Source organism: Palaemon carinicauda, chromosome 2, assembly GCF_036898095.1.
Source record: "Palaemon carinicauda isolate YSFRI2023 chromosome 2, ASM3689809v2, whole genome shotgun sequence".
Classification (NCBI taxonomy): domain Eukaryota; kingdom Metazoa; phylum Arthropoda; class Malacostraca; order Decapoda; family Palaemonidae; genus Palaemon; species Palaemon carinicauda.
The window spans coordinates 187,574,934-187,598,963 of NC_090726.1; the positions used below are offsets into that span (position 1 = coordinate 187,574,934).

Here is a 24,030-nt window from a genome sequence, read left to right on the forward strand (position 1 = left end):
GATAAAACCTTTCAACTCCAGCAACATTGTTTTCTACTTCCACCTTTCATCTGTACACTTTGGTCTCTTCCTTACCAGAAATCCAAATTTCTTATCCTTGCCTTTGTCCAACTTTCACCTCTCATTTAAGAACTAATCGTTGGACCAGACCCACAAATTTAGTACAATATTGTCACACAGAGGTAAAGTTACCCTAATTTACAATGATAAAGTCCTCTTCCATTAACTTGAATCTATAGCATAATTTTACAATAAATTTGTACATCAAAATAGTTAATGTCATGATTTTTCTTGCTTTCAAATTACTTTTCCACTGAACAGTTTTCAATACATACCCTATATGACTTGTAGACAATGAAGTTTCCTGACTCTCTACAAGAGCAGCTTCCCGATATTGTTCTTGCAAAGATTCAATATCTAAGTGAAGGCGACGAAGTAGGGGAACCACACCGGGAAAAACCGATCCATTGGGATAGTGGCCCTGAAAGCATATGGAAAAAATCTTGATTCATCTATTGTCAATAAAATCTGTATTTTAACATAAGCTATTTCTTTTCAAGATATACAGAAAAATTGAGGGCAGCCCTGCTCCTGCATACAGCATTTACAGCAGAGTATATAAAAATAAGAAAAAATATATCATTGTAAGAAAATATGTCCATCAATCACATACAGTAGAGCCTCAGATGTTGAATACTTCCTATTTCAAACATATTGTTTCTCTGAATCAGTACAGTAAGACTACCCAAAGTCAGACCCAGCAAGTCTGAAACCACCTCAAGTCAGTATGGATCTGACTAGAACACAATCTTTTATTGCAGTTCCCACTAAATGTCACTGTAACAATCAAGGGCTTCAGTCTCATACAGTGTTGTAAGCTATATTTGAGAGAGAGAGAGAGAGAGAGAGAGAGAGAGAGAGAGAGAGAGAGAGAGAGAGAGAGAGAGAGAGAGAGAGAGAGAGAGAGAGAGAGAGAGAGAGAGAGAGAGACCAAAACTAATATGGCGAGCTAAAACTTTACCTTAATCACTTTTAACGAAACTGGAAGACCTTTCTTTTGTCTTAAGAGCGAAGTCACGCGTCCCCGACGCCATCCATTAATGCAGATGCCAAATGCTTCATCAATGACATCACCAACTTCTATTTTATTCTGTTAATAAAAAATAAATACCATGAAATATCACAATTTGCTAAATAAGAAGGATTACATAAACTAGAAAAGAGTAAGGTATAGAATAATCGCATGCATATTTCCAAATACATTTCCCAGAGTTATCCTTAACTAAACTCGCTAATATATTCTCATGAATTATACCAAATAATAGTAAGCCATAGCGATATTATGTATCTAATGCAAAAGCATATTTTCTTGATAAAAAAACACCACCACAATACAAACATGCCTATCTCATTTTTTCTTGATATTATGTATCTAATGCAAAAGCATATTTTCTTGATAAAAAAACACCACCACAATACAAACATGCCTATCTCATTTTTTCTTGAAAGAACTAGAATGGATTACCTAACACAAAAATAAAATAAGGAATAAACTTTAAGAGTTTTATAGCAAACATTCATAAACTAATATCAGAGGCATGAAAAGGGATTTATCAAAGGTCGTCTTATGTAGTTCAAATTTAATGGTCACAAATGTATCAGATGTGAAATTCCAATTCATATTCATTTAGCATTGGAGCATTTCTTCTTCCAACCAAAGTACAAACACCAGCCAAGAGTTTAGAAATTATTGCTCATCATATCCAGATTGTTTCTTTTAATCCCACATGTCACACAATTCCTCTTCATAACAAAAAATTAAACCATGTACCCTCTCCCTTGTAAAAACGTAAACTGTTCATCCCCTATCACTCCTAACATAACACCCTCAGGTCTGGTAAGTACTATACAAGTATGTCAAATAATTCTTATTACTTATATCCCTTTGTCCCTTGCAACTCAATGGAAAATCAGATGAGCCTCCTTTCACAAGGCTTTTACTTTTCTTTCATCTATCTTAACACATTGAAAATGAGGCTGAATAAGAAAAGGTATGTTGGTCCAAGCATAACACATATGAAGTTAATCCTTCTCTGTGAGCAAGAAACTTCTCAACTAATTGAAGTACTTGGACCACATCATTGCATCATACAATAAGAAAAGCATCAAAACACCTTATGTAATACCAGAAGAATGATATCACATCCATAAATAATTAAATGCTGTAGCAAGTTGCATGCATTGGAAAAAAGTTCCTCCAACCAAAACAAAAACTAAAAGCAAATTCTAGCCAAATCAAGTCATCGTAGTGAAATAAAAACTTTAGATACATACTTACAGGAGAATCAGAATGAATTAGTAATGTAAAATTAACCAAAGTAAAATTTCTAATTATTGAGAGATACTGTATAGCACTTTGAATATTGTGCTGCTTAATTCATTAACTGACCATCAATAACAGATTAGGACTGGTACAACAACAAAAAAATACAAAGACAAGGTTGTGTGTTCGTGAAGTAACAGTTTTCACCTAGTTTGACTTAAAAATAAAAGTTTAGAAAAAATCTGAAAAAGTGACAATCATCCAATAATGTGCAAACAAGGCAGCTTTTATTAATACAAAAGACCTTATAAATAAAAAAGCGCAAGAAGGAGACTAAAAATCGAATTGAAAAAAGTAAATCTGTGAATGAACTAGATCCAAGTTAGAATATTCTCGAAGGATATCAACCATAAGAAAAAAAAAAGGTAAAATTGAAACATGGAATTTTCTAATGCTTTTGCTAAAAACTCCAATAACAATACAGATCTTTATTTAAATACAATTTAGTGACATAAAATTTTGAGTATAAAAGGACTTTTTTTTTACTAGTTTACAAATTATGTGACCTACCAGTCTTTCCTTCATTTACCTTCAGCTTGTTTTCCTTATTTTTTTCCTTCACACATCGACCAACTGAAGAGTTTGTTAAAATCTACCCTATCTAAACACAGAATAACACAAAGAAAACAAGTTTCAAAATACTTGATGAAATAAGGATTTAAAAAAGCAATACACAAGAAGTATGAGAATCTTACATCCTCAGCCGCAACACTTCCGTCCTCCACCCTCACTACAACGGCTCGGCCGCTGACATGGCTGCTCAGGAGGAGAGCAAGGTTAAAGGTTAAAATTAAGGTTATCATACAATTTGGCAGGAAGCATTACTACATGCTAATTGAGTGCAGGTTAGTATAAATATTATCGAGGGCAAATTTAATGTGTTAATGCTATAGTAATAAACTTCATGCACTTTTTGCAAACTTCTTCAATATGCCTCCTTCGATAAAAGCATTCCTGTGGTTCTTAGCTTAACTTCTTTTCCTTTCATTCTCATACAATCTTAAGGGTCTCTTGTCATCGCAAAATATTGGAAAAGTACATCTATGGAACCTAATGATTACAAAAAGAAGATTGCTGTTCTTCACAATTACTGAAATATTAAGTACAAAAGTATTGTAAATCTAGTACTGTAGTACATTAACCTTCAGCAGTGATATTTTCTGTTTCAATTCAAACCAATCATTGAATGAATGAAGGGATAATCAAAATCTTTTCTGAAAGAGAAGGAAAACAATTAGATATACCATAAATTCCTAAAACCACTGAGCTTCACCATGGGAAAAGAATTTATACCTAATAAAATATTACTAAGAAAGCTTATTATTACTAAAGTTAAAAAACACGACCTGAAGGAACTGCACTTTGTTTAACCAAAATAATAATATTCTTAGACAAATTATGGTGAAAAAATACATATGTTATAAAGTTAGGTCTCTTCAGACCTAATACACTAAGGTTAACACAAATCAATAATTTTTATATGATCCAGAACATGAACTTATATTTAGACATGATTCTACCTAAACAAGAAAAAATAAAATGAAAAATAAACCACAACATACTTAATAACTAATGCCCTTCATCCTCTAAGTGCAGTATACACTTTTCCTCAACCAAATTTACAAAAATGAATTCCGTACAAGAAAATTTTAATACAATCAATCATGAATCAATTGCATAATTTACAGTAATCTAGAATGATAATTTATTTGTATCTTAACACCCTGTTGGATTAAAAACTACTGTATGTGTTAGCAAGGTGATCAGTTATATGTTCCTTTCTTTGGAGAAAGACATGCCCTACCTTCCTTAAGTCCTGTTTTGAATTTACTTGATTATCAGAGATATGCATGTACTGTATAGATCATACAAAAGGATTTAAAAATGGGGTATATTTCCTTTGAATGCAGAAAAAGTGGTATCTCAAATCCCAGAAGACAGGCAATCTGACAATATTTGTACAGCACTCTAGCATTAATAAATTTCAAAATTTTGCAAATCACTTTATTCCACTGGAAAGCCCTTCTTAGAATAACAACATTTATGGGGTAACAGGTACTAGTATGACATCTGTACACTACGCTCTTGATGATTTTTTTATCAGGATGTTTTCAACAAATGGTCCTTCTATCTACATGCTTGCATGTGAACATAGGAAGAAATTGATAACAATACAAGCAAAGTATAGGAAGTAACATCTCTTATGACAGCAGCAGGAGTTGTGACAATAGACAGTAATAGTAATAATAATGAGGATGATTAACATTCATTACTTAACTCAGAGAATAAAGGCCAATTTTCAAAGTTAAAGGTTGTAAAATCAAGCTAAAGAAACATCCAAAAAAATAAAAGTTGGCCAATGATAAGAGAGCCTGTAAGATGCATAATAATAACCCTTTGATCATCTGCAATATAGGTGTAATTAGCATAAGAGATGGAAGAGAGAAATCTACCAAGAACAGAAAATGGATTTGGAATAAAGAATGTACTCCTAAAAAAGAGATTCAAAGTCTTAACAATGTTTCACAGAAGGGAACTTCCATAGGGAGAGTGCTGAATACTTCCAAATTATTCCATTTCGTTTGGAATGCCAATTCTTCTATAATATAGCTTATCCTATAATCCAATAGCTTAGAGTAAGAAAGTTGTCTCTTATGCACATTCAAATTGTTTTTAAAGTACAGGTACTGTATGAGAAAAATATTAAGGAACAAGCCGTTGCCTTATATCATCAAATCTAAGGGTAAATTACCAGCAACTACAGTACTAATACTGAAAATCTAATTCAAGATGTCTAATTTGGACTTAAACACAGAAGAAAATTCAGATCTTGAAACCAAGTGCATCAGTAGTTTTCTTTTTCCAGTACCATTTTGTATGTATATGTTAGAACTTCAAAAACTTTCATTCATTCTACTTTAAAACTCTTTAAAAGTTATTTTCATCATTTCCAGAGTTTATAGTTTGGCTCTTGTAAGGTCTTTGGATACTCTTCTATTTCCTGTGTTTTACAATGACTTTTGAATATTTCATCTGGAAGTAACCTATAATTGGACACACATTAAGACCAGTAATAGGAGATAACAGGTAAAACCTAGTTCAGTCGGAAACTTAGGGGAATCTTCCTCTTTTCCATCTTATTCTAACCATGTATAATTCATATAAACGTGAAGTTCCTTGTAATTCACATATGTAATTTGTAAAATTACACATACCCTATTTCACTATCATTAATATAGGTTATTAAACTAAGATAAGTCTAAGATTCCTTGCTATCCTTATCCCCATGAGCATTTCATGAATTATAAAAATTAACAATAGACCTATCTGAAGCATTCAGCTGCTGGAATCACCCCACCTACACTGAAATTTGAATGTATATGATTGTTAGGTTTCTTTCAAATCCAATCACTTTCTTAAAAACAAAGTTAATTTCTTCATACCCATACATCACTCATAAGAATTACAAAAACGTAAGGCACTTACCTGCTGTGGGCCCAGGTGATGCATACATGGGATTGTTACCACACTTTTATCTGTTATACAAAATACTGCTGTGTCTATAACATTTAAAAAACCATGTAGGCTACATATACTGTAAGTATTGGACGTTTTAAAGAAATAAGGTCTGGTTTCTATTAATTAGATATCTATATAAAATCCTAGTTTTACTAAGTTATGATTAAATTAGAATATAAAAAACTGTTCTTACCCCAAATAAACTCCAAGATCCATGCATGGAACTAATTCATACTCTTCATAAATAGGAAGCTGCCACGTTTCATCCAAAAATGAAGCATTTTCAATTTTCAGATCAAAGTTCAAGTGTGAACATTGATAAAGAAGGCTCAGGAATATTTCTCCCAAAATTTCATCGCCGATAATTGAGCTCTCATCATATAAGCCTTCATTGCATTTCATGCGCACCTGTTGGTGAAGATTATGGTCAAATGCATATACTGACAAACTTCTGTACAGTCCAATGGAAAGTCCAATGTACTGTAGTTATGAATTTATGGCAGGAAACACACAAGAATCAAAAACTGAAACTGACAAAGGAGGGCTAAGGTTTAGGAAAAAATACTTAAGCACCTGACTAACATGAATTGACAATTATGATTTTTAGCACAGTACCACAAAATTTACTTCCTAAATACTATACATCATAAAAATCTGGGGTTAACATTACTGTACTTGCTAAACTCTAAGCATTTATGGAAAGTATACTGATATTCTTCATAAAACTTAGATATAATGCTCTATTTATCAAGCATTTGTTTCACTATTCATTTGAGCTTTCGTAATTTATGAAAAAACAACATTGTGGAATTTTTGTAACATTGTTTACTTTGGCATTCTCAATAACGATTATCTATCATCTCTTTTGTTTACTTATGAAGCATAAAAACTAACAAATTATTAAGCCAAATCACTTCCCCATCAGGTACACTAAAATAATAAAATCCCTATACTTTATGGCAGAGCTTTAGCCTTGATATTTGGAATAATGTTGTCCCAGAACAGAGAGAGGAAGGAGTGGTGCGAGACAAGCAGGAAGAGGAGTGGGAAGAGTGGGAGGAGCATAAAGGCCGATTCACACGACCCGTTTTCTTTCCAACAGGCTGGGTGGTGTCTAACCGCCGTCGAAATGTTGTACATTCACACGAGGCGTTCCGTATCCGTTTACCAGTGCGGGGTTTTCATTGTTTACTTAGACTCTGTCACGTGAGGACCGAATAAATTACGATACTGTAATTTTGACACTATATGATGTTGGTTGATATCTGTGTTGATGAAATAAGTTATGCAACTTCATTATATATACTTTATGCACCATGCCAAGAATATTAAAATTATGATAAACTCACCTGTTTTATTTAATGCCTCTCCAGTAATTTTTCATATCTTTTCTTAATGTAAATTATTTCTATACATCTTATTTGCCATGTCAAACATCTCATACCCTTGAAAAAGTTCAATTACAATCTCATACATAATGTCAACAACAAACTAATTTCTATGACTCTATACTGTGAGGAAAAGTCGGGGTTGTAGGCCACGAAACGAACGGGTACGATACAGGTCCTTAATCACACAAAACATCATCCACCCGTTGGTCGAGACGGGTGGCTAACGGTCGTCAAACCGGACGAGTCGTGCGAACAGTTGCATTTGAATACACGTAAGCTAGACGCCGGTTAACCGACGGCCAGCCTGTCGTAAAGAAAACGGGTCGTGTGAATCAGCCATAAGACATCGAGTGGCAAGCAAAGTCTTTCTTAAATTAAAAAGGTTTACACAAAGAGGAAATCTAATCTTCCCCAGAGGAGGTTCTAAAAGTTTTCCTTTTATTATTATCATTATTATTATTACTACTTCAACTCCAACCCTAGTTGGAAAAGCAGGATGCTATAAGTCCAAGGGCTAAAACAAGAAAAACAGCCCAGTGAGGAAAATAAATAAGGAAAGATAGAATAGTGAAAACTTTAACCAATGACAGAGGAAGACTATGGTACAGAGGCTATGACAGAGACTAGAGAGAGCTATGGTTTGATTTTGGAGTGTCCTTCTACAAGAGCTGCTTACCATAGCTAAGTCTCTCTTCTATCCTTACAATGTGGAAAGTAGCCACTGAACAATTACAGTGTAGTAATTAACCCCTTGAGTGAAGAACTGTTTAGTTAGCTTAGTACTGTTAGGTGTATGAGGAAAGAGGAGAATATATAATGAATAGGCCAGACTATTTGGTGTATGTGTAGGCAAAGGGAAATGATCCGTAACCAGATAGGGATCCAATTCAGTAATATCAGGCCAGTGAAAGGACCCAATAGCTCTCTAGCAGTAATATCTCAATGGGTGGTTGGTGCCTTGGCCAACCTACTACCTACACTGGGATCTGAGCCAGCAAAAGCATTAGGTGAAGTAACACATGCTAAAGCATGGTCAAAGGGGGAGATAAAGAGTCAATGAAGCAGACAAAGCAATTGCAGATACAGTACAGCCATTTGTGCAGCTCTGGTGGTAGCTGATGATAGTATCAAATAAGTATAGCAACCCATTCTTAGGAATAATGGGGCAAGAAAATATCACTATGGGGGATTTTACTATATATATATAAAAAAAAATACAATTTGATTCATAACACTTGCTTTGAGTTCAATCTCATTTCTATTTATCAACAACAAAAGGCAGACTGATACAATTTAGGGAGAACTGAGTCCTGATGAAAACAAAACAAAAAAAACACTCAAAGCAACACTATACTCTGTTAAAAGACAGAGTGAGTGAGTTTCAACTTCCTTTGGGAGAAGCATCAGTACCAGTTTTCTTACTTTGTATTGAAGCTCATTTGATTTATACTTTCTGGATACCTGGTCGTCTTTTTCTTACTCTCCTATCTTCAGTTTTCACAAGGAACCTACCTAGAAATGACTGTTTTTGCATTTTCTTTAAAATGGCATGAAAACAGGGTAAAAAAACACATGAACACAGCCTAACACTGCAAGGACAAGTATGAACATTGAGTGGCTGATTTCGTGATAGTCTCATTAGTACTTGCACACAAAAAATACCAAGAGTAAATTTTTTGCTCGCAAACCGATGCAATAATCGTAATCCCATTCAAATTTGTAATCTCATATTCAAAGTACAGTACCTCATAACCAGAGGTACTAGAGAAATCCTGTAAGAACAAACTCGGAATATCTTGAGAATTCAAGAGTGAAGTAAAGTGTCACAGAGATAAAGGAAGAATGAGCTCTTGAGATTAAATCCACACACGTATACTACTACCAAAAGTAACTAAGGTAAGGTGTTGTGGATGATTTCATGGCTACAAAATGGGTTAATCTATAAGAAATCAGTTAGTACAACAAATAGTGATTTATTATGAGATTTTTTAAGAATACAAAAATCTACCATTCTTACTATTGTTTCTACAGGAACATGAAGACATTTAGCTTTAAGGGCTGCTCTGATGAACAGACGACCACGTCCCTGAGGAGTTGCCACACACTGGTTACTGGATACAAATTCTACAGTGCGTTTAAAGCTACTATTCAACCTGCAACAAGAAGACATTTGAAGAATGAAACTTTTTATAGTATAAGTTTAATAAAATAATACATTATACAACTATAGTAATCACTCATGTCTTTCTCTAGAGGATTATTTTACTTGCAATATTTCAACCTCAAATAAATTCAAGTTTTCATAGTATATTGTAAATTAATCTTACCATACACCACCCTATAATTGATTTGGTCACCAAGTCTTTTAAAACACTTGTCTAACTTTATAAACTGATGTTTTTGATAGTTACTAATCCTTAAATATTCTACTAAAAGTATACAATTATTTCCAACCTCCAGAAAACTCAAGAGGTTCTTTCCTTTTTTCACCTTATAGTTTTTAATATAATTTTCAGTACCAAAACTAACTGACCACCTCAATACTTTATGTACTCTGGTATTTGGTAAGAATAAAATGATAGATATGACAATCAAACAAATAACGGACCAGTAATGAAAATTTATCATTCTAGTCTTACTACAGGTATACTGCTCACTGGCCTTGTTATACTAAAAAAAAGTAGAATCATTGTTAAATACAGTGCATGTTTATCAAGAAGTTAATATTGGGGAGGCTCTCTGAACAGCGGGTTAATAAACGATTTAATTGGTTAAACATGAATTTGACAATGACCATTGAGCTTTTTTTCTCTGGAGCCACCTGTTTTTCTTTACGTTCCCCAATTGGCAATCAATATATCGTCCGCATGCATCATTTATTCTGTACTTCACTCAATGCCCACTTTCTTATCAGTCGTCTTTTGCATTTACATCTACTGCCTTATCTCTGATTTCTCCCAGCCATCAATCCATAAGGATATGGATTATTCACTAAGACACAACAATTATTTCAGATTCACTTTTACTCCAAACCACACACTTTACCATTTACATGTTATTACACACTTTGCTTCCAAAATAAAGACCGAAGCCATTATCAACAATCTAGATTCTATCATATGACTTTTTACAACATTCAAAGGCTTCCCAAAAAAAATGTCCTTCTCAAAGTTCTGGCATAATTACATCAGTTCCACCAACAAACTTAATTCAAGTCTATGCAATTCAAGACTCGAGAATGTGTGGACTATACCCTTCAAGGCTGAGACCAACAATGTCCACTTCCATATAAGAAACAAAAGAAATTCTATCAAATCAATATTTTTTATCAGTGCATCAATCAGAGAAAGAGTCCCACCTTGCCTAGAAGAACGCAAGGGTAAATATTCTGTATAGCTTGGATATAAACTTAGCTCTCCCTTCCCCATAGCTTCTACTACATAGCCTCCAGGTATTGAGGTTTACTATTTTCGAATTCCTCAAGAATCAGTGGAATTGTAGTTATCAGAAAAAAACACCTTCACCTTGAAAGACTCGAGGGAAGAATTGCCAGAAGCATCACAAGGTTAGGTAACCTTTCTTGATGGGGCATATAAAATTCACCCCGATCTCCCCAAATATAACTAGCAAATTAAAATTGTAATTCTCTCACCTTCAATTACCAAATAATTTACCTTTCTACTAGATCAGATCACATTTAAATCATTTTTGAATAACATACATTAAAATTATCAAATAATTTCTTGTTTCCTCAACTTTACAGCATACAAAGTATAAGAATAGTACCATTACAAAACTATACTGTACTGTAGAAAGCACTGATTCGTGGATCATATGGATTAACCCTAACCAATCCACAGCAGTTGGGACATACTGCATATACAGAATCTAGCAAGTTATGTACAATGGATCAATGGGCAAGTGGGAGATACAAGTTCCAGAGGATTCCATTTCATAGTTTACGTATGACCTATCTATTTAATATTATTACTGATCTCAATATGTTTCAGAATTTTTCATTATTTCACATAATTTATTCATTACTTTTCTATTTCCTTTTCACATTAGGTTGCTTCCCCTGTTGAAGCACCTGGGTATGTAGCATTCTGCTTTACCAATCAGCTTTGTATCTTGGCTAATAATAATAATAATAATAATAATAATAATAATAATAATAATAATAACAATAATTGTAACAATAATACAATAATGGTGATACCAGTATATAATTTCAAAGGAGACAGAAACACCCATCTAGGATGGTTAAGTATGCATTCAATGCCCATCATCTGAGGGTCAAGAATGATGTAGAAGTTCCTACATCAAATTTACCATTGTAAAGGAAATTACAGTAATAATCTAAGCTTTCAAGGCTAATATAAAAGAAGTATAATATCCTGTGGATATCATACTTAATATCAACAATCCAACAATAGAATAACTATAGATAAGAGTATTGTATATGCACTGCAACAACATCTCTTCAGACTTAGAATGTCTTATTAAAGACAGTAGTAGATTATATTCAAGTACAGTTTTACCAAGGAATGGAAATTAATAATGTGAATGTACAGCATAAGATTTCCTTACAAATACACATTTGCTAACAAATACACATTTACCACAGTTCAACCTAGTATTATACCCTACTGATTACACAACTAAAGAAGCACCTTATATTTATAGAAAATTCAAGACCTAACCAAAAGAGAACTAGTAATTAAATTATTTTCATACTGGTAACAGTAAATTGTGCACAATGAACTTTACCCTTCAGATGTTTGAAAAGTTTTATTGATCCAGGCCCAGTAATCACGGCGTGTAATGCCAAAAGCAGAGTGAACTTGATTATTCATTCCTTTACGGAATATTTCCTCCAAAACTTGACACATTGGTAGGAGGAATGACTGCGTATCTGTAAGGGTGCCATTTGCAGATGCCTTTGTAGCCTCCAACACATGACCTGTTTAGTAAATACAAATGAGTGGCAGAACAATTTCAATAATTTCAGCCTGCAATAATATAAGCTTTTTCATGAAATAATAAGCTTTATCAGTACTAAAAAATCATTCACATGGAGAAAATAACATACACAGTAATGTATCGCAATAACAATACAGTACTTAAAACTATGAGAAACCTAGATATTACAGGGGAGTAAAGACCATTTGAGGTATATGATATAAATTTCAGGAAATTAAAATATTCCAATCGCATAATAATTATGTGAACCATACATTTTTCCAACAGGTTAGCTTGTGATTTTTTTTCCTGAACCTTACCACTGTTGCAAATCATTCGTTATTGGTGTTTTCCTACCCAAAGTCTTTGGTTTCCCGTTGGAACCTACCATAATTATATTTATATGGTGATTTACCACAATTTTCACGATCAGGTGTGGATAAAACACAAGCACAGTAATCCATTTGGAAAAAATATATAGTTCATGCATTGGGCTAAAAATTAAGGTGAAATTATAGAATAGGGCAATAAACGGTTTGTAGAAAATAGGGCTTTTATAATGTATTTTGTGGTATTTTGAACATTTTTAATAATGATTTCTCATGGAAATTCATAGATTTGTAGTTATGGTTGGTCAACAACCATAACTGAAAAGGTATCGTCATCAATAAAGTTCAAAACACATTAAATATACTGTGTACCAGTCTAATTGTATATTTAAATGAACTTTTTTAAACAGTTGTTTCTGCCAGTCATCAACATAAAAAAATTAGACATTATAATAAAAAAGAACAGTTACCATAATCAAAACCCAGTACAATAATAGTAATGAAACTATATAAAAACACTGGAGTTTTTGTTTGCAAAGAGTTCCTGACTCATAGAAAACATGACTTACCAATCCCGTTCTCTATGGAGTCATTCGCAGTCGCGTTCATCGTACAGTAATACAAAAATCTCTGTACTTAACTGAGCGTATTTACTTGTGTTGATACGCCAAATTAACACTTAATTATTTACTAGATTTTGCTCTGCCATAATTCGCAATTTAACATTATCACATTGTTCCTATGTTATGGCTAGAAGAACATGTTTCGCTAATCGCATTAGCCCTATAAGCTAATATTATGCAGTTATTTTAAATCTCCTTAATCAATTAGTTCAAACTGGTTTTGCTCGGCTTTGGCTTGTAATCTAACATTATTTCACTGCTTTTCTGTTTTGGTAGGCAGTACATAATAAAACCCTTTTCTATCACAGTACAGTACTTGAAGATATTGTATAATTGATTAAATAAAACCACTGATATATAAACTTAACAAAAGGGTGACACAATTAACAAAGGGGCGACTTTTAGCTTCAAGCTCCACCCTATGTTCAAACATGGCCCTGGGTTCCATTTCCCATTATCAGACTATATATGTTAAACACTTGTTTCTACCCTAATCATTATTATTATCATGGTGATTAAATAAGAGCAGTAATGAAATTGTATATTCCAATAGTGAAAACAAACAATCAAGAGGTTAATAATATAAAACGCAGGGTCCTTTATTCTGTCCGAACAAGTAATTTATCACAGAAGAACCACCTAGCACTGATTTCCTGAACTACCGGATAGACCGAGGCTCCTGCGGTATGCGCTATGATGACATAAGAAGCAAAACGGAATTTTTTTATTTTTTTTATTAAAATCTGCAACTTTGTTAATAAGGTTTCCCATCAGTAGTATATGGGATTCAAAATTGTGTATTTGCAAAGAACTATTCAATTATGAGAGTGGCAATGTCCTAGCTAATATTGCACTATTTTATAATAAAATCTAAATGAAATTATCCTATATTTACCTCAATATCTTATGATTAATAATACTGGTTTTTAACATAACTTTCGATAACATAGCCTTGACCACATTGTTATATGTAAAGGGTAACAATAGCTAGACTAGTCTTGCTTTAAAGTAAGCACTCAAATTATTCAGAGCCTTTGTATATCAGTGGCCAGTTCCTCACGTGTTCATTAAAAATGGACATCAACTAACCTAAACTTTCCCCCCTTAACCTAACCTACAATCCGTGTCCTTACCTATTTCCCTAACGGGGAGGGTAACGGCCCCTGCGACTCCACTTACACTGCCGTATTCTAAGTTAGACATAATAATACATACAGGTGGCCGCTATCATACAAACACCCCAATTATTCCATGCCATGTAGAGATTAGCTCGGAATAGCCAGGCTAGTAAGCAGAAGTAAATCCAATTATTATCATTAATATTACTAGCCAAGCTACAACCCTAGTTGGAAAAGCAAGATGCTATAAGCCCAAGGGCTCCAATAGGGAAAATAGCCCAGTGAGGAAAGGAAATAAATAAATGATGAGAACAAATTAACAATAAATCATTCCAAAAACAGATATATCATATATAAACTATAAAAAGACTTATGTCAGCCTGTTCAACATAAAAACATTTGCTGCAACTTTGAACTTTTGAAGTTCTATTGATTCAACCACCCGATTAGGAAGGTCATTCCACAACCTAGTCACAGCTGGAATAGAACTTCTAGAATGCTACTATAGCGTAAACTAGGCTTAAGCTACTGAGCGTAATCCTGGACACACTGAACATAGCCTACAACAGTTCAGAACAGCTAAATTACATTATTATTATTATTATCAATTGTTAAGTTACAACTCTAGATGGAAAAGCAAGATGCTATAAGCCCAGGGGCTCCAACCGGGTAACTAGCCTAGTGAGGAAAGGAAACAAGGGAAAATAGAATATATTAAGGACAGTAACAACATTTAAATAAATATTTCCTATATTAGCTATAACTACTTTAAAAAAACAAGAGGAAGAGAAATTAGTTAGAATAGTGTGCCCGAGTGTACCCTCAAGCAAGAAAACTCTAACCCAAGACAGTGGAAGACCATGGTACAGAGGCTATGGCATTACATAAAATCAGAGAACAATGGTTTGGTTTTGGAGTGTCCTTCTCCTAGAAGAGCTGCTTATCAGAGCTAGAGTCAATGATCAGTGAAAAAAGAAATCATTCTAGATAGAATTATAATCAAACCCGCTTCGTACACACAAAAAAAAAAAAAAAAAACTACCTGGTCTAAGGCCTTACCTATGTCCAGCCAATTGGACAAGCTTAAATAAAAGTTTCCGTTTGTTTCATATGAATAATTAATCATCTTTTCACCCATCATATATAATTGTATAAACAGAAAGGAACACGTTTACCTTTTAATTCTTTAATGAGGGGATCTGTCACTGACATTCTGCCGAACGAGACTAGAGAAGGTAATGAGTTGTCTTCGGGGGAAGGTGACACTGACACTGACAGTTCTGTGTTTACGATAGATTAGATAGGCAATGTTCACATGACTGATTACTATACAGCACTCTGTTTAGACGTCTGATTTTATTTATATGGAGATAAAAATTAGCAACGATTATTCTTTCCAGGTTTTGGTGTAACCCGTATTGTCCACTTTAGTACGTTACGTCTGAATAAAGGCTCATTTTATTAAGTATTCAAGTTAAAGTTCTACGTATAAAGATAAGTTAGCAATGATTAGACTGTCACACTTTTTTAGTTTGTTACATTACGTCTGAATATATGATCATATTATGAAGTATCCAAGTTTGCCTTAACGATAACAGTCAAATACGCCCTTCTAATGCCCATGACATATCTTTCCACATTCCCACATATTTTAAACTCAATGTCCATTGATTGATTAGAGTTAATCAACAATCACATAAATAAGTTGAAATTGTTGACGTCACTGACCCAGGCAGTCAGTGTGAGACTGTGTGACTCCAGTTAACTAACCAGCAGTAGTAATCAATTATATACTGTACATACATAGTCACTTTCGTGACAGTAATAAAAAAAGACATAATACAAACACTTAAAATTCTCCCACAGCTAGTTTTAAAATGGCAATTGTTTAAATACATTGTTAACAAGCAGTTCGTCAAGTTTATACATTCCTGGGCTGCTGTTGATCAACTGCACGTTTTTTTTTTTCTTTTTTTTTATACTATACTTGATTCTATAATGTTGCGCTTCATCATATTCTTGCAATATAGTTTTTAAAATTAATAGTGCTATTACAATTATTCATATGTGAAATAAACTACTTGTTAGGTTTCCCGTTCGATCTTTATATTCATGTTGTTTTAAATTGGTTTCTAGATCTTTTCCATTTTGTCCGACATATCTTTTATTACGTTGATTACATGGTAGGCTATCTCACAAATACATTCATTGTATTGTAGAGGCGAATATCTGATCGGTATAAATTACTATTCTTAAAATAATAGGCTATTATCAAAACTTTTCAATGAATTGTATTTATTCCTGAATTGATTGTAGAAGGGTAAATGGGAAGGGTTTTCGTATTAAAATCTGCTTTAAGGGACAGGTTCAAAAAAGGGTTTCTTGCTTCATAAATAGAATTTCCACGGGTATGGGTATGATATCTATGTTAAAAACATAGATGAAAATGCTATCAAATTTGTCCTTGGGTGATCATTTGAGTAACGATGAAAGTAGGAGTCCACATTTGTCGGCGTGTGTGCGTACGTTATGCAAACTTCAATAACACTATTTTATCGCTTCAAATACCTTCACTCATTTCCAGAACAACATGAAATTTGATGAATCAAAATATATGTTGCTATACAAATGCTTCCAGATTTTTTGTCTATAAAGGGATTGAGGTCGATTGTGCTTTTTCCAATTGATCAATGTAATGTAACTTCAGTAATACAATATGTTTTTTTTTTTTATATTAATGTATGAGAAAAATATCAATGTTCTTATTGCAAGTATAATGTGAATTTCACCAGTTTATTAAATCTGCACGATGTACTGGGCGGATCGCAAGGCCTTGATGAGGCTAGCCTCCCAAAACCCTTCAGGAATTACTAAAATACGGCTATATTTTAACAAGTTTATTACAAAAATAATCATTTAATACGAGGGAAATACATAATTAAACCTTTACTCGACATACAAAAGAGACACTTGACTAAATGACCTCATGCGTTACTGAAAAAAACTAAGTCCGCACCAGACTCAAAATTAAGCAAAATTAATTAATCTTTTAATAAGTTGCCTCGATAAACGGCATACCGAGGCCTTTTCACTTAATTTACAAGACAGCACTGATCCCCAATCACAAGGATCGACTAAATATTCATAGATACAAATTTTACAGAACACTTGTAAAACCTATATGGAAACCGACCTGGGTACAATAGGGGGGGGGGAGTACAATTAAGGACTTACTTCGACTGAGGACGTCGGATCAAGGAGGCAGAGCTGAGCTCTGCACCCCCGACGTCACCTTGTTCCCGCGTTTTTTTCTGAACCTAAATTTCTAGATAGGATATTTTCATCATGTTACAAAAAAATGACATTAAATTTCTGAATCATAAATTACAAATGCTCGATTTCTTTAGCCTCAGCGCCTTCCTTACCAGGCGGTTGCTCTCTAGGTTCTAAAACAGTCTTGTCTTAAACCACATTCATTCGCCCGCGAGTTCTCTCAACCCTCCCTCCAATTTGACGTAACATAGGTGGAGTTAAATGGCGGGAATTTCGAGTGATCAGTTCGAAATTCCCGACATCCTCCACGCCCCAAAATAAAGGAGCGATGAAACGTCGGTCAATTGGACAAGGCTGGACTAGGGGTGGGGGGAGTGACTTACTCCAAGACTCTGTTAGGCTCGTTGCGTAGCGCTCCGCAACGACTCGAACAGAGTACACACAATGTATAACACACAGCAATGTTACCCCGGGGCAATAAACTCTTACAGGTGTAGGCTACACAAAATAATAATCCAAATGTACCTATACAACAGCTCAAATTAGGAAATGGGCCAGGCAATTGAAATGTACTCGTGTATAATACATATAAGGAGTCAAATAGAATGGCAATTAGGCAATGGGCCTAAGACAAATCAGCTTGTCATTCGTGTATGAAAACAGCAGAAATTAGCAGTAATGTACACATACATATTACAGAATTCAAATGGCAAAGCAAGTAGGCAATGGGCCTAAAACAAATCAAGAAATAGCAATGGAAATGCATACATAACAATTCAAATGTAAAGGTAATTAGGCAATAGGCCTAAGACAATCAGAAAATGGCAAAAATAGCATTGGAAATGCATACATAACGATTCGAATGTAAAGGCAATTAGGCAATGGGCCTAAGACAATCAGAAAATGGCAAAAAATAGCAATGGAAATGCATACATAACGATTCGAATGTAAAGGCAATTAGGCAATGGGCCTAAGACAATCAGAAAATAGCAATTGAAATGTATTCACACAATACCAAAGTCAGTCTGCCTTTACTCACATTAATCGATATTTTTATAGCGCTGTTACATACAGGCTATTACTTGATGGAGTACAAGAGGGAGGGGGCTGGTTCTGTGCAACGCTTGGTCTGTACGCACGAGAGACCATCCTATCCCCGTTCTCCACGCCCTACACACTTCCAACTTCCGCAGATTCATGCACACCTTACAAACGGTTTCTCCACCCTCCCTACCTTCCAGATAGGACACTCCCCTTTTTCACTCACTGTTTGCAGCTACGTTTTATATATCGTCACCTTTCAGCAGACAGTCCATCAGTTCTCGCTGCCTCGCGGCAGCCCTTCTCAATGGGCGTGCAGAACGTCCTTGTGCGTTCGTCTGCTCTGATTCAGTTTCATTTTCACTTCTCTCACTAACTGCATAGTTCTCACCTTCTTCGTCGTTGTCGACCGTTCCTGTGGCTGGTTAATGAGTTGTCATAGCTGGTGCCATATCCTGGTTATCCCAGACGTCTCCAAGATCCCTGGCATTCCTGCTGTCGAACTGTACGTGCCCTCTTCTCCGTCATCGCCGCCATCGTCGTCGTCTTCTCCTCCATCATCATCCTCAGAGGGGGCTATTTCGAGGGGAACCAGGTGGCTGACAGCTCGTAGTGACTCGACACCCTCGAACAACACTTTGGCCGAACGCACGACTCCGTCGTCGTCAGGATACGTCTCCACGACACGTCCAAGAGGCCATGTAGCTCTTTCCTTATTCTCTTGTTTAACTAGCACGATGTCTTTGGGGTGCAGCTTGGAGGGTTCCCCTGACCGACAGTCGTGCCGGGCTCTCAAGGCACTCGAGCATTCTCTTCTCCACCGTTCTCGGAAGGCTTTCAAGGAATCTGTCAGTCTTAGGTAACGATCACGTAGCCTCCGAGAGGTGAAGGTTGCGTTGAGATGGTCGTCCGGCAAGATCGGTGCCATGAGGTGGACTTGGTGTCCTCGTAGTAAATGGGAGGGGGTGAGGACTTCATCCTCGCACTCGTCGCCGCTGTACATAAGCGGCCGATTGTTCACCACTGCTTCTGCTTCTTTCACGAGGGTTAGTACGTGGGCGTCTGGCAGGTACTTCTTTCCGAGGGCTATCTGGAGGGTCCGTTTTGTTACCCCTATCAAACGCTCGAAGAACCCACCTTTCCAAGGTGTACGGGGCGTCTGAAACCGCCACTTTATGCCAGTTTTCCTCAAGAACTGCTGGACTTCATCTTCTTCGTAAAGTCCCTGAAGGAGGTGGCTGGCAGTTTTGAAAGTTTGATGGTTATCGGACATGATGAGCTGTGGGGCACCATGGGTGGCACTAAACCGTCTTAGTGCTAACACGAATTCTTCTGCTTCCAGGGAGGGACAAAGGTCAAGGTACACGGCTCTACTAGCCATGCATGTTATGATGAGTATGTAGCCCGGCCGCGTTTCGGTCTGTATGGCTGCTGTGTGGTCCACTCCGACTGCTGTGAAGGGTTTTGTGAGAGTGATCCTTTCCTTTGGAAGGGGGGGATGGGTGGTGGTGGCTGTTTCGTGAGAGGTTGGAAGGCCAGCTTGCATTCGGGACATTGTCGCACGGTTCGCTTGGCAATGGAACGTAGACCCGCCACCCAGCATTTCTGTCGAAAGATACCTATTAGAGTATTCACCCCACAATGCAAATGTAACTGATGTAAATAATTTAAATACATACTGACTAAATGCCCTTTGGCTGGCAAGAGAATTAACTGATCAGTTTCTTCAACTTGGGACACTCGTCCCCTAGTGCAAATGAGACTATCTATTAAGACTAGATTCAATTGTCTGACAAAATTAGCAACTTCACGAGGGGGTCTGACTCCACCCTCTAAGTAGGCATAAACGGTAGGCAAATAATGTTTTTGCTCTAATTGGACAACAATACTGAACGGATGCCGTTCTATCCTTGTAAACCTTTTGATTACTTCAACAACTCTCAACAAGAATTGGAAATCTACTTCCCTTTGCAGAATTTCCCATATCTCGCCTGGAGGGGAAGGATTCATTTCCTCTCTTAACTCCTGCACCGCCGCGACTGTTGCTTTTTCCTGGGTTGGATCTTCTTCCTTGTCAGGAACAGGCTTTCCCGTGGTCCGGTGGAATTCTGGACCGCTCCTCCATAGGGAGTTATCTAGCAGTTGTAGTGTCGTTGCGCCTCTGGACAGGATATCAGCAGGGTACTGTTTACCGGGGACATGCATCAATCTCAAATGACAAAACTGCTGAATAAAAACAATCTCCGCTACTCGGTTAGATATAAAAACATTCTTGTGGTCCTTGGCCTCGGGAGATGCTGCCCATGCCAACGTGACCTTACTGTCCGTCCATAGGACTACCTCTCGAGGTTCTATCAGCTCTTTGAGGGTTTTTGCTAATCTGCTGCCTAGCAACAATGCTAGCAGTTCTAGCTTTGGAATTGTCAATTTGTTCATTCCCTTCGGAGTGATCCTCATTTTACTTGTGACTATGGTTACGTGATTGCAATCGTCCCTGGTATACGCTACTGCGCCGTATGCCTTATTGCTGGCATCAGTGAATATATGGAGTTCTAAACCTTTCCTACCTATTGTTCTTGGAAAAGTTATTTCGCTCACGGCTTTCAAATCACTCAACAACTCACTCGCCTCTCTAGCCTTTTCTCCTTTCAACATATCATCCCAACCCACGTCATTCTCCCATAGTTGTTGGAGGAAAAGTTTTCCTCTTACAAACAATGGGCTTATCAAACCTATCGGATCGTAAATTGAGACTAACAGGGAAAGTACCCTACGCTTCGTAGGCACCCATCCCTCCCCCAACTCACTGATCTTCCTACTTTCTTTCACACACAATCGGTTCACGTCTCGGGTCCATCGCAACCCAAGCACGTTCACACTCACAGGCTCTCTCCATTCTTTCTCGCTATCAAAGGCCAAGTGATTGGATGCCCATCCTTCTAAAGGCATACCCGCCCCTGTAAGATGTTATTAACAGACTCATGCTCCTGCTTCATGCTCTCCAGATTCTCGAAAGTGGCTAGATAATTATCAACATAAAAAGACTTTACCAAATCTGGCCTACCTTCCCCTTTAAAATGATAATTTAACACTTGTTGTAACAAAAATGGACTTGCCGTGATGCCGAACACTATGACTCTAAAGGCGAAGGTAAGCGCTCGACCTGCTGCCTCGCGCCACAGAAATTGTGTGTATTTGGCATCACGAGGATCCAACAAGACACGATGGAAAGCTTTGCTGATATCAGCTAACATGGCATATCTGTTCAACCTAAACCTTATGATTAAGTTATATGCTAGTTCCACTAGATTGGGGCCAGGCAATAGGCACTCATTCAAGGACTTACCACCTTTCGATATCGCGGAAGCATTGAACACAATTCTAAGGGGGTTGGTGCGACTTTCTTTCCTGATTCCAAAGTGCGGCATATAATAACCTTCAACCTTAGGTTCTTTTACTTCAGATATAAAACCCACTTCAATATATTTGTCTATCACTCCCTGGTATTGTTCGAAATATTCCCTATCCTTCCTAAATTTAGTTTGCAACGACTCTAACTGTGCCATGGCGTTTCTATAATTCGTATCTGGCCTAGCATTCGATCCGAATGGTAGGCTAACCTGATATCCCTCAGGTTTTTTCACAACACTTCGCGATACCTTGCGCACGGCTTCCGCCTTGCGCACGGTGTATTGCTCAGATGGGGCGATGCCAACACGGTCCAAACGCCACCATTCATCTACATCAAACTGATATGGTTCGTTCATGATTTTGCACACTCTGAGCGTTCTTACTTGTTCAACTTTTTCCCCTTGGAATAGCCACTGTGGCACCTTCCCATATGGGGACATACCATTATGAGTCAAGAAAAGATTTATCCCATCCACTTTCTCAACACCTATAATAAAATAGCTAAAATAATCAGCCCCTACTAATATGTGTACGTTTTTAATGGTATCTGATTGGTTTGCTGGATCGGCTAACGTGACTCCCTTGCTCAACAGATGCTGTCTGACCTTTACATAACCAGCGTTATGTATCGGGACGTCCACGTGTTCGTGTGCCACTAACTTCATCCTCACTAATCTTTTTCCCATCTCAACCCTACAATTCACTACATTGTACTGTCCACGTATTTCCGCGGAGCCGAATGGAGCTATATTCAATGACACTTGCCCTACCACCGGTAGGCCTAATTGACTAGCGATTTTCGCTGATATGAAGCTTCTTTGGCTCCTGGAGTCAAGGAATAGGCGGACTCGCTTGCTACCTTGTTTTCGATATATGTCTGCTATCGCGGTTGGCAAGAGGGTACATGGGAGGTCTACATCAGATTTCTGTGCAATCTTTGCACTTTTGCATGGTTTAGATTCTACTTTAACTTTGGATGGACGGGGGGCAGTTTCGTGCTGTGTAGGCGTCGCATTTACTACTGGGAGGGACGTTGTTAACTGACTATTACTACTATGGGGGTTAGATTGCGGTCGTCTTCCTGCATTGTGATCATCGCAAATTGCGGTGTGGTGTTTGGCATTACAAATTTTACAAGAACTTTGGATGGGACATTTATCACTACGATAACCTGACTTTGTACAGTTAAAGCAAAAGCCCCTTTTAAGCAAAATGCGACGTCTGGCAGCTACGTCAGTTACTTGGCGACAGCCGTGAGGCGGGTGCCGTTTGCTACAAAATGGGCAAGAATTATTGTGGACAGGTGTGGATTTCGGTCTTACACTGTTGTCTTTTCTTTTATCATGCTCGAGTTTGTCGCCTCTTTGTAACGCATCGTCTTTGAGCAATCTTATAATGAAGTCTATTGCATCAAAGAACTCATCCAACGTATAATCACATTTTCTCAAATGCTCGACCACTTTCCGATAGAGCTTTCCCTCTGACAATTTTTGATTTATGAGACTCATGACCATGCCCTGGCCTATATCTTCTTTACTCAACCTTTTAATTTGTTCAATGATAATAGTGAACTCGAAACGGAACCTTTTGAGCTCTACGGGGTCTAGTGACGGCACAAATATGTTAGCTAACTTTCGGTGCAGAATCACAAGCGTCTGATGTACGTTACCATATTGTTTGTCTAGTAGATCTAACGCTAATCTACAGTTCGCGGCGGTTACACTTAAAGATTTTACGACTCTAAGCGGCTCTTTGTCCAATGTCCCCAGCAAATAAGTAAATTTAGACACTTCGTCTAAATCCGCTCTTCTATCCACGTGGATTGTGAAGAGCTCTCGGTACGATGCGTACTCTTGCACTTCCCCTTCAAACGTGGGGAGAGGCAGCGGCTTCAACCTGGGGAGGGCAACATTCCCCGTTGAAGTGCTTTTCACTTTGTCTATCCTATTATACAGTAGGGTAGAAGCATGTGTAGCTTCA

The 24,030-nt window shown here is 36.8% G+C and overlaps 1 protein-coding gene across 2 annotated transcripts in view; it reads right to left on the reverse strand.

The window, feature by feature from the left end:
• Nucleotides 1-24,030, reverse strand: part of LOC137628687 (uncharacterized) — a 121,036-nt gene that overhangs the window by 37,174 nt on the left and 59,832 nt on the right. The window contains exons 1-7 of one of the 2 annotated variants that reach the window (XM_068359839.1): nucleotides 15,501-15,610; nucleotides 12,064-12,256; nucleotides 9,311-9,446; nucleotides 6,096-6,310; nucleotides 3,079-3,139; nucleotides 1,022-1,150; nucleotides 336-481 (exon numbers count right to left, since the gene is read on the reverse strand). In XM_068359839.1, the coding sequence (XP_068215940.1) occupies nucleotides 336-481; nucleotides 1,022-1,150; nucleotides 3,079-3,139; nucleotides 6,096-6,310; nucleotides 9,311-9,446; nucleotides 12,064-12,256; nucleotides 15,501-15,537 (917 nt within the window). In that variant the 5' untranslated portion in view covers nucleotides 15,538-15,610. Of the gene's footprint in view, nucleotides 1-335; nucleotides 482-1,021; nucleotides 1,151-3,078; nucleotides 3,140-6,095; nucleotides 6,311-9,310; nucleotides 9,447-12,063; nucleotides 12,257-15,500; nucleotides 15,611-24,030 lie in introns of those variants that run through there. The other variant, XM_068359847.1, reaches the window with a different exon arrangement.